Source organism: Phacochoerus africanus, chromosome X, assembly GCF_016906955.1.
Source record: "Phacochoerus africanus isolate WHEZ1 chromosome X, ROS_Pafr_v1, whole genome shotgun sequence".
NCBI lineage: Eukaryota > Metazoa > Chordata > Mammalia > Artiodactyla > Suidae > Phacochoerus > Phacochoerus africanus.
In genome coordinates this window covers 16,466,136-16,478,279 of record NC_062560.1, presented here as the reverse complement: position 1 = coordinate 16,478,279, position 12,144 = coordinate 16,466,136, and the positions used below count along the sequence as shown (strand labels likewise).

Sequence of the window (12,144 nt, the reverse complement as noted above, 5' to 3'; positions counted from 1 at the left end):
AAGAGAAGCAAGAAGCTTTCTCCTTTGCTTATTTGGGTATATCCCAGGGCCCCTCTAGTAGGCAGAATTCTAGGATAACCCCCAAGATTCCTGCCTACTTGTGCGTGTAACCTGTATTGTCCCCTCCCCTTGCACATCGGTGGAACCTGTGAATTACATGGCAAGAGGAATTTTAAGATCCGCATACAGGTGACTTTGAATTAGTCAAAAGGGAGATAATTATCCTGGGTGTATCTGGCCTCATCAGGTAAGCCCTTAAAAAAAAAGAAAGACAAGCAGCAGCAGAGACACAGCAGACACTCTGTTGGCCTTGAAAACATAAACTGCCACATTGTAGAAAAGGCCTTGTGGCGAGCAGTGTGGAATGGCCTCTAAGAGCTGAGGGCCTCAGTCCTACAACCACAAGGAACTGAATTCTACCAACAAACAATGAACGTCAGATAAGAACTCAGCGTCAACCAAAACTTGCAGCCCAATGGGACCCTGAACGGAGGACCCAGTTAACCTATGTCCAGACTCCAGACCCACAGAAATGTCAAGATCATAAATGGGTGCTATTTTAAGCTGCTACGTGTGTGGCAGTATGTTGTATGATACTAGACAACGCATACACCTTCCCACTATTCTATCTGCTTCCCTGGAGCCGGCTGCTTGCCTTGCCTAGTGTTTGTCCTCTCTTTCGTTTGTGATTCCTCCACAAGGAAGGGGCAGGTAATGGCACAGGTTACAGTGGGAAATAGGGCTATATGTTTCTCGTTTTTATCTCCCGTAAATGATGTATCATTCCTTCTATCCAAGACTGTAGGCTCTGGCAAGGGAGCTCCAGCCATATGCCAAGCACAAAGCCACGTGCATTATATTCCTGCTATCTTCACACAACCCAAAGGTTAAAGTATTGCTCCCATTTTATCAATACGGAAGTAGAAACCCAGAGAAAGTGCATAGATTTACAAAGTCACACACCTGGCATGTCGAAGATGTGCGGTTAGAAACCATCTCTGGCTTCTAAGCTGCTATTCTTTCCCAAAGCAATGCTGAGCTGAGTTTGCCTAAACTAAAGCTGATGGGGCGGGGGGTGGTGGTGTGGAGTGGCTGGCTGCCACATACAAAGTATCTAGTGCTTCTCAAAAAGCAAAATAAAGAATTCATAACTGCTACTCTCTGTATCCTCCACAGCATTAGGCGTAACCAAGAACTGAATGAATCTTTCACACAGCAGATGTGTCATATTCCAGAAACACAAAGAGCACTACACAGACAGCACCAGACCAAACTGCCGAATGAAGATGCCACGGTACGAAATGTCCACAGGGCAGTGAGAAGTCCTTCTAGACTGAACTGAGTCCATCCCCCCTGGTGAATTCTGAGGCTAATGGGACTGCCTAGACCTTGATTCATAGGGATGCAGTGAAAATATGGATATAGTCACTGGGTTCATCGGAAATGAGCTGACTTGGAAACGAAGGAAAACGGGTGTGCGCCTCTCTCTTGGAAGGTCAGGTTCACTTCTAAGGCCAGGTGGAGGCTCGGGTTTAGGAACTGTTGGGAAGGGGTAAAAATCAGGGGCAAATATAATCTTGCCCCCAGCCTCCTCCAGCCCCCAGTCTCCCCAGTCTGGGGTTGGTACTCGTTCAGCCCTGCCTTTCCTGGCCTCATTTAAGGCTTCATTGCCCTTAAAAGGAGTGCATAATGCTCATCCTGCCCTCGCTTCCTAGAAAGCCTCTCTACCTCAAGTCTCCCCACCTATCGCTGGCCCTGTCCTCAAGCTACTCCTTCTTCCATCTCCCAGGCTCTCAAAGGATTTAAAAAAGGGAAGGTGACAGCTGAAATCAAAGTCTGAATGCTACATGTGAAAATTTCCCCCCAAATATGCAAAGTGATTCCGAAATGGAATTTCAGACCCTTCGGGGGAGGAAAGGGATGTTTTAAAATGTTCTTACAGTGCCTAGAGGACTGGCTACTCACATGTACCTTGCTAGCCTGCCTTCCACCCATCACACCCACCCCCATCACAGCTTGCTTGGCCAGGAACACAAACCATCCATCCTGATGCCCTCTGACAGAAAGCCAGCGAGCAGTGTGTTAGCACATTACTATATTAATGAGCATCTGAAATCATGTCACAGATATATGTCGGCGGTTTGCGCTCTGGGTCCCTGCTGTGCTGAAGCCAGTCCTCAGCAGTCACCAGCTTGGTAAGAAAAATGGAAATCTACTCAGGATCTCTGTTCCTGCTGCCTGACTTCTCAGATCTGCTAGGGAGCTAGGGAGGGGATTTCACCAAGCGAAGCTATTCATTCTCGCCTGCCCTTCCTTGGCAACCAGCGCCTTGCCCACTCTGCGTGGCAGCAAAGAGGAGGGAGCAGGGCAGGGAGCCCCAAGCCTTCTGCTACCTGTGGAGCAGCCCAGGGCCGGAGCCAGGTTCCCACAGCCTGTCCCTGCTGGGCTCCCTTTTCCATAGGAGCACAATCATTCAGACCTGCTCCCCACCGTGGACAAAGCCTCCAACACGGACCTCCTCAGCATCAGCAAAATCTAGGCTTCCTGACAAGTTCTAGCGCTCACAGACTAGGAGAGCACGTCTGTGTTTGTTGATACACTAAAAGGACATAGAATGATTGATTTGCCCATATAAATAATTTCTCCGACTTCTAAAACAAAAGGATGCTTCACCCTAGAAGTAATGTTTAATTCTTGTTGCTACTGTTGTTTTAATGTCTGACATCATGTGGAAAGACCCCCAGAAGCCTGGGTTCTACTCAGACTTCTGCGCCCTTGGGCAAGTCACTGAATGGTCCCAGGACTCAAGTTCCCCATCGTTACAAATCCAGTTTGGACTCTCTGCTGAGTCCTCTCTGCTCCGTTTATGCTTCTGCTTTCTACCGGTCACCACAATTAAGTGAGGTTGCAACCTCCATCCGGAAGCATCCTGGGGGAAAGACCCTGGGCTCTGGGATGGGAAGATGGGGATTCAGCACAGCAGCAGTGGATCCAGAACAAGTGACTGGACTCCTTGGGCCTCTGTACCCCCTGCTCTGTAAGTGGGGATTCTAGAGCCTTCATAGAATGGTTCTGAGGATCCAACGAAAGAATCAAGTCCTTGCCATGTCCCTGCTTTCTAAATATTAGTTCCCTTTGCTGTGGTGGGGACAGCAGAAGGTGAAAAGGCCAGGATTGGGGTCCAAGTTCAAAAGACGCAAGTTTGGAGCTCTCCAACTTCCTTTTTTCGTTATTTTCCTGCCTTCACGGTAAGTGAAGTGTAAACAAAAATGAGGCTACTAGAGCTCCCTCTTGGTGGGGGGATAGGGGGTTGGAGGTCTTAGAATCTGGGAACTAAAAAGAAAGGTGCCCACCACCGGGGCACCTGTCACCTCTCTGACAGGTTTGATGTCCCCAGTCTCTGATATTGGTTGACCTGGGTACCATTTATTGTAGTGACTTGGCAATCCTAATTCTGAGTCACTGTCAGAACTGCAGCACTATGCATTCTCCTTGGAAATGGTTTATAATTTTCTTGTTTCTCTTTGGGTCATTCTGCTGCCATGTTCTACACCATGCACTTCCTCCAGAATGTAAGCACAGAGCCATCTGTCACAGCTCAGCTATTGTTTTCAGAAAATTTCTGTAGGCATCGAGCAGAGTCATTGAATTTTACTGCTGAAGAGACCTCGGAAATTATGGGGTTCTGTGTTTTTTCAAACCGCAGGGCATGACCCTTTAGTGGATTGTGAAATCCATTCAGCAGATCAAGAATAGCATTGCTAAAACAATGAAACAGAAGAGCTGAGAATGGAAAATAGCAAAATGCACTGCATGTAGTACTGTTTCGTGGAGCCATTGGTTCTGTCACGTATGTTTGCTTCTGTGTATGTACTTGTGTGTGCCAGGATGTGACGTAAAAATGGATTGCTTGCTCTCAGTAGCAATCAACACACTGAAAGGTACTGTTTAAGACACCCCCCCCTCCTGCACTGATGAGGAAATCCAGGTTCAAAGCTCAGGTTTCCAGACCGCAGGTCCATGCACTTCCCTTGGCAACCTCTTCTTCCCATGCCCATGTTTAGCGTGGCCACTGCACCCTTTCTCTCTCCAGGTGGCTGTTTGCTACCTATCACATCTATCATGCTGTCCTTCCAAAAACAAAATCCAAAACACACTACATACAACACGCATTTTTCACCTGTTGTCTAAGACACCAGCCGTCTTAATTTAAGGATGCCAGAAGCACTTCAGCCCAGGAAGCAAAGAACAAGTGTCCTAGGGATGTAGCTGCTCGCAGTCAGCAGACCACATACTGAATAGCACTACTTTACGGAATGCGAGACTGAGGCAACAAGGTAGGGATTAGACTGAACAATGTCAAATTAGTAATAGTCAGCTTTTTTCCTCTACAAAACCCATCTCAAGAGCTCAATCTAATAATTAGATCAGCTCCAAGGTTAGCTTTACTAGACAGGCCATAATGTTCTCAGATAGATAGTGGTAAAACACCTGCATTTCAGCAACCCGGACTGAAAGTGACCAGCCCATCACCACATCATCACATCTTTGTGCCAGTTTTCAAGACTTGCATTTCTGAGCTTACATCAGAGTGGGAGCCTGGCTCCACCCTTGCCGCATGAGCCCCATGCTCCTTAAAGAGACAACCAGCAGTTTTACATGTTTGCAGACAAGTACAGTATAGAAAAGATAATACTGATCAGAAATAAGGAACTTGACCTCTCAGGAGAACCAGATGGACAGTGGAGAAATACTTCCAAGATTCAGAAAAGGGTGACTGTCGCAAAGCTGTCTGCATTATTTGCAAAGAACCAGGTGAGGTTGATTACAGGGAAGGCTTGAGTATTAGCTTTTGGTTGTTTTTGGTTCCCTGAAAGTAGGAAGATGGAGAAGAAAGAAGGCGCTCTCCAACACAAAGATGAGTATGATGTTTTAAAGTCCCCTCACGCAGGCTCAAACTATAGATGTGATGTTAGGAACACACGTACCTTTGATATTCCAGGGAACAAAGTGGAGCTGGAGTGGGAAAGGCAGATCAGGAAAATCATGTGAAAAATCTCCTTTCTATTCAGCAGACACTGCTAACAGCCACTGGATGTTTCCAACATGGTGCACAGAGACTCTCTGGCTCTCTTGGACAGATGCCCTTGGCTTGGTGAAATCATGAAGCAGTAAGGTAATTAGCACATGACACCTACATATATATGCCAATAAGTCTATTTTTCTAAGTAGAGGCTGCTCTTTTTTTTTTTTTTTTTTGGTCTTTTTGCCATTTCTTGGGCCGCTCCCGCAGCACATGGAGGTTCCCAGGCCAGGGGTCGAATCGGAGCCATAGCCACCGGCCTACACCAGAGCCACAGCAACGCGGGATCCGAGCCGTGTCTTCGACCTACACCACAGCTCATGGCAACGCCGGATTGTTAACCCACTGAGCAAGGGCAGGGATCGAACCTGCAACCTCATGGTTCTTAGTCGGATTCATTAACCACTGCGCCACGACGGGAACTCCAGTAGAGGCTACTCTTAAAATTTACTCAGAGATTGTCAGCAACGATGGAAAATTTAAAAATACTTACAAAGGGCCCCACATACCACACCTCCTCTCCACTTAGAATTATTACTTACTTGCTAATTAGTATCTTCGTAGGTAGAGAAGTGATGCCCTTTACTGGGCCAACAAAGAAGCTATAAATACATGAGCCTACAAGCCAAAAGGAATTCTTTTCCAAGGACCTTTCCACCCCCAAAGCCTAGACATTTATAACGAGTTCTGTGCTCTCTGTAAAAGACACAACATGAACTGTATAAGTGGGGAATACCTAACACATGATATATTAAATCGGGAGTCAAAAAAAAAATGTGCTATCTTTTGGCTCAACTCACCGGAGTCTAGCTGGATCGGCAGCGATACTGTAAGAGGCCCACTCTTCATGGGCAGTGGCTCTTTCCCCTTCTGTCTGCCCATGGAAAACAGGCTCTGAAAATGGAGTGTTTGGGGTTCCCCAGGACAGGCATTGAGAAAAAGGTTCAGGAGATAACACTAAGAAGCTACCAGCAGCAGGAGGAGGGAGTGAGAAAGGGAAGGGAAGGACGCCACTAAAGGGTACCACTGCAAAACAGATACCTTAGAGGCAAGGGAGTTGCGATATTTATTTACCACTTCCTGTTAGTCGTTGGTTGAAGGCGAGATGCCAGAGCAGTATTTCCCTGGTACTTCTAGAAAAGCAGGCTCCTTGGCCAGGGAAGAATGCAAGTCATGGGAGTGGTAAGTCAGGCTGCTGTGCACTAAATTGATAAGGGTGTGGGAATATGGACGGGGCACTCATAGTCTTAAGGTTTTTAGGAATGTGACCCTTAGAGTCCACAAGCATTTGCATGTCAAGTTTGAGATGTCTTAATTATGCAGATGGCTAATTTTAAAAGTTCTCTAATGCCAATAGGGTACAAATTGATAAAATTAGAAACAAAAAGAAATTACAACCGACACCATGAAAATTCAAAGGATCCTAAGAGACTACTACAAGCAAATATATGCCCATGAAATGGACAACCTAGAAGAAATGGACAGATTTTTAGAAAGGCTCAACCTTCCAAGACTCAACCAGGAAGAAATAGAAAATATTAATAGACCAATCACCAATACTGAGATTGAAACCGTGACTTAAAAACTTCCCAAAAAAACCCCCAAAGTCCAGGACCAGATGGCTTCATAGGTGAATTGTATCAAACATTTAGAGAAGAGTTAACACCTATCCTTCTGAAACTCTTGCAAAAAATTACAGAGGAAAGAACACCCCCAGCTCATCTATGAGGCCACCATACTCTGGTACCAAAACCAGACAAAGATACCACAAAAAAGAAAATTACAGGCCCATATCATTCATGAACATAGATGTAAAAATCCTCAACAAAATATTAGCAAACCAAATACAACAATCCATTAAAAGGATTATATACCATGATCAAGTGGGATCTATCCCAGGGATTCAAGGATTTTTCAGTATCCACAAATCAATCAACGTGATATACCACATCAACAAACTAAAGAATAAAAACCATATGGTCATCTCAACAGATGCTGGAAAAGCTTCTGACAAAATTCAACATCCATTTATGATTTAAAAAAAAAAAAAAACTCTCCAGGAAGTGGGCATAGAGTATGTTACCTACCATAATGTAATAAAGGCCATATATGACAAACCCTCAGCTAACACCATTCTCAATGGTGAAAAGCTGAAAGAATTCCCACTAAGATCAGGAACAAGACAAGAATGTCCACACTCACTGCTTCTATTCAATACAGTTTTGGAAGTCCTAGGTACAGCAATCAGAGAAGAAAAAAGAAATTAAAGGAATCCAAAATGGAAAGGAAGTTGTAAAACTGTCACTGTTTGCAAATGACATGATACCATACATAGAAAACCCTAAAGAAACTACCAGAAAACTACTAGGGCTCATCAATGAATTTGGTAAAGTTGTAAGATACAAAATTCATACACAGAAATCTCTTGCATTCCTGTACAGGAAGAATGAAAGATCAGAAAAAGAAATTGAGGGAAAAAATCTCATTTACCATTGCATCAAAGACAATAAACCCCCAAGGAATAAACTTACCTAATGAGACAAAAGATCACACCGATGAAGGAAATTGAAGATGACACAAGTGAAAAGATATATCATGTTCTTGGACTGGAAAAATCAGTATCATCAAAATGGCTATACCACCCAAGGCAATCTACAGATTCAGTGCAATCACTATTAAGTTACCAATGGCATTTTTCCACAGAACTAGAACAAAAATTTTTTTAATTTGCATGTAAACACAAAAGATCCCAAATAGCCAAAGCAATCCTGAGGAAGAAAAACAGAGCTGGAGGACTCAGGCTCCCTGACTTGGGACTATACTAAAAAAACTACGGTCATCAAAGCAGTATGGGAGTGGCACAAAAGGAGAAATATAGATCAGTGGAATAGTATAGAAAGCCCAGAAACAAACCCACACACCTATGGTCAATTAATCTACAACAAAGGAGGCAAGAATATACAATGGAGAAAATACAGTCCCGTCAATAAGTGGTGCTGGGAAAACTGGACAGCCACATGGAAAAGAATGAAAGTAGAACACTCCCTAACACCATATACAGAAATAAACTCAATGGATTAAACATAAGGCCAGATACTATAAAATTCTTAGAGGAAAACAGAGGCAGAACACTCTTTGATATAAATCTCAGCAATAGTTTTTTGGATCTGTCTCCTAGAATAATAAAAAATAAAAACGAAAATAAACAAATGAGACCTAATTAAACTTGAAAGCATTTGCACAGCAAAGGAAACCTGTAAAAAAAAAAAAAGAAAAGAAAAGACAACCCACAGAATGGGAGAAAATATTTGCAAATAAAGTGACCGACAAGGGATTAATCTCCCAAATATACAAACATCTTATGTAGCTGTATGTCAAAAAAACAAACCCGATCAAAAAAATGGGCAGAAGATCCACATAGACATTTCTCCAAAGATAGATGGCCAAAACACACATGAATAGATGCTCAGTATCACTAATTATTAGAGAAAGGCAAATCAAAACTGTAATGAGGTACCATTTCACACTGGTCAGAATGGCTATCATCAAAAGGTCTACGAATAACAAATGCTAGAGAGGGCATGGAGAAAAGGAAACCCTCCTATACCGTTAGTGGGACTGTAAGCTGGTGCCACCACTATGGAGCACAGTATGGACGTTCCATAAACGTCAATGGACGTTTATGGTAGTCCATACAGAACTACCATAAGATCCAGCAGTCCCACTCCTATGCATCTCATCTGGAGAAAACCATAATTTCAAAAGACAAACGCACACCACTATTCATTGGAGCACTATTTACAATAGCCAAGATGTGGAAGTAGCCTATGTGTCCACTGATAGAGGCGTGGATAAAGAAGATGTACATACACACAGTAGAATATTACTTAGCCATAAAAAAGAGTGATGAAATAATGCCAATTGTAGCAACATGGATGGACCTAGAAACTATCAACTAAGTGAATTAAGTCAGACAAAGACAAATATATGAGATCACTAATATGTGGAATCTAATAAAAATTATACAAAAGAGGAGTTCCCGTCGTGGCGCAGTGGTTAATGAATGCAACTAGGAACCATGAGGGTGCAGGTTCGATCCCTGGCCTTGCTCAGTGGGTTAACGATCCGGTGTTGCCGTGAGCTGTGGCGTAGGTCGCAGACGCGGCTCGGATCCCGCGTTGCTGTAGCTCCGATTCGACCCCTGGCCTGGGAACCTCCATGTGCCGCGGGAGCGGCCCAAGAAATGGCAAAAAGACAAAAAAAAAAAAATTATACAAAAGAACTTACAAAACAGAAACAGACTCAAAGATTTTGAAACCAAACTTATAGTTACCAAAGGGGAAACATGGGGGGAGGGCATAAATTAGGAGGCTGGAATTAACATATATACTCTACTATGTGTAAAATAGATACGTAACAAGGACCTACAATAAGAAGAGGGAAATCTACTCAATACTCTGTAATAACCTATGTGGGAAAAGACTGTGAAAAGGAATGGATATGTGTATTACTGAGTTCCTTTGCTATTTCCACCTGAAACTAACACAACTTTGTAAATCAACTATACTCCAATTTAAAAAAAAAAAAAAAAAAGTTCTCCAATGCCAAAGTAGCTTAAAATGGATTTGTTGTCCAAATCCCCCAAGTGTGGCAGCGAAAAACCCTGGTCAGACAACTCAGAATCCTAGTTGGAACATTAGCTGGGTGGGCCATGGCCTGGGGGCCTGGCTGGGGGAGGCTGCCTTCGGCAGGGTTACGGGACTAAGCTCCCTGGCTATTGCCAGGGCTCTGCCTCCTGTGGGGCACTGAGCAGGTCACTGGACCTCTCAAGGTCATTTTCCTTCTCTGTTTGAGTTTCAGACATGATATGGTGTCCCGGATTCATCTTGCACATTGGTCACCCCAGACCTGGAATCAGCCCTTTCTCCGAGGAGTCCTGGCTCTTCTCAGAGGCTACAGGCTTTAGATACCACATTCTGAATGCGGGTGGTATTCACTGCTGCTGGGCTGTGATAGACTCTAGGCTTCTTCCACAGACAGGACTCGAAAAATAAGTTTCAGAAGGTGAAGATCGTGAGTTGAAACCACTATTTCCTATTCAGATCTAAGAGTACAGGTTTTATTTTAATTTATTTATTTATTTTTTGTCGTTTTGCCTTTTCTAGGGCTGCTTCCTGCGGCATATGGAGGTTCCCAGGCTAGGGGTCGAATCAGGCTAGGGGTCGAATCGCAGCTGTGGCCACCGGCCTACACCAGAGTCACAGCAACACGGGATCCGAGCCGCGTCTGCAACCCACACCACAGCTCACGGCAACGCCGGATCGTTAACCCACTGAGCAAGGGCAGGGACCAAACCCGCAACCTCATGGTTCCTAGTCGGATTCGTTAACCACTGCGCCACGACGGGAACTCCAGAGTACAGGTTTTAATTTAACTTCCTTGATTTTATTCATCTCTTATGCTGAAAATCTTGATTCTTAACGACAGTGGCATAATTTCTTACTGGCGTAGCCTCAAATTGACTACAGTAAGACACCTGAACTCAGTTTTATATTTCTTTTTGTTTTGCTTGTGTCCTTAGGATATTTTTCTACTAGAAATGGACATCAAGAATTACTTTGTTTCAAAGTCCTAGGAAATGCCTGAAGGTGTGGGATACGTTGATTGCTAAGGTGCTGTACATTCCTTTGGGTGCATGAAAGGAGACAATCAAGAGAGGCTCCCGACAGCCCCATTCAGGTGGATCTAGTTCATAAATAACTACAATACATCTAGAGTTTCTGCAGTTTAAATTTGCAGCTCATTGAGAAAAATACACAAGCCTTCTTGCCCTTCATGCTCACCTATCCCATGTGTTGCCATACTCGGGCCACGAGGCGTTCCCTTCCCTTCCCTCCTTGTCTCTGGGGATTTCTGCCACTGGGCCTCAGAGGAGCTGGCCTCGCTTTGTTGAGTAACAGCACAGAGAAGCCCACGTGGTGATGAGGGCAGCCTTTCATCTCCAGAAGACTTGAAAACTCAAGCCTGGAGGTCTTGGCATTTATCCCAGAGATCAAACGCATATGTTGGCACCTGCAAGGAAAAGGGAAATGAACTAGCCATTTTTGAATCCGGAGCCTCTGATAGAAACTCCACAAGCAGTGGCAGAACCTCCCACAGGCCATGGGCCCCTCAGAAGCAGAGTGGCCTCTCTAGGGATCTCTCTAAGGAAGTGGCTGTGTGGACCACACACAGGGATCAGACTGCCTCACCTATGAATGTCGGTAAATGAGCCCAAATACGAGGACACTAGGCGAGACCAGATGAAACTGATATTTCTGTAGGCCAGAAGGGTTAGAAAGAAATACTGTTGATTTCCTATGGCTCAGCTGTAATAAGCAAGTGAGTATCCAAAAACTCAACAATCTCTCAAAAATAGATAAATGACACCCTACTTCTCTCTCCCAGGTTTAAAGGCATCTATCCTGTTTCTCTCCTCAGGTTGATTTGCTGAGGAGGCAGGCAGAGTGAGAGGAAAAGACAGAAAAAAGGTTCCAGCAGGCACCTGGTTCTAGAGGGTTGCATTAGCGGACAAGGGGCTTGGCCGCAGTTCAGAGACTCAGCAGGAGCTCATTTTTTCTTTCTTTTTACAGCTGCACCTGCGGCATATGGAAGTTCCCAGGCTAGGGGTCGAAATGGCGCTGCAGCTGCCGGCCTACACCACGGCCACAGCCATGTGGGATCCTTAACCCAGCGAGTGAGGCCAAGGATTGAACCTGCATCGTCACAGACACTGTGATGTGTCCTTGACTCGCTGAGCCACAACAGGAACTCCTCACCAGCAGATCTTGATCCTGGTCCCCTTGAGTATCCTGGAGTCCCTGTCTGAGCACACTTGGGTCTGAGAAATGGATTGTGTAACCTCTTATTAGGTTCAAGGTACAGACTGTGCAGATGAACTCGAAAGAGATACTGTCATTGCCCTTAGGAGTTTATAACCTGAACCTGAGATGAAGTGTGCCCCCTGAGAGAAGTACAGAGTGCCGTACAGATTTAAGAGAAATGCTCTCTGGTTCAGGAAG

At 44.6% G+C, this 12,144-nt stretch overlaps 1 protein-coding gene across 1 annotated transcript in view; it reads right to left on the bottom strand.

Annotated features, from left to right (window-relative positions):
• Positions 1-10,945, bottom strand: part of LOC125117959 (Nance-Horan syndrome protein-like) — a 28,671-nt gene extending 17,726 nt beyond the window's left edge. The window contains exon 1 of the mRNA XM_047764151.1: positions 10,927-10,945. Within this exon, the coding sequence (XP_047620107.1) occupies positions 10,927-10,945 (19 nt within the window). The remainder of the gene's footprint in view (positions 1-10,926) is intronic.
• Positions 10,946-12,144: the final 1,199 nt, after the last annotated feature.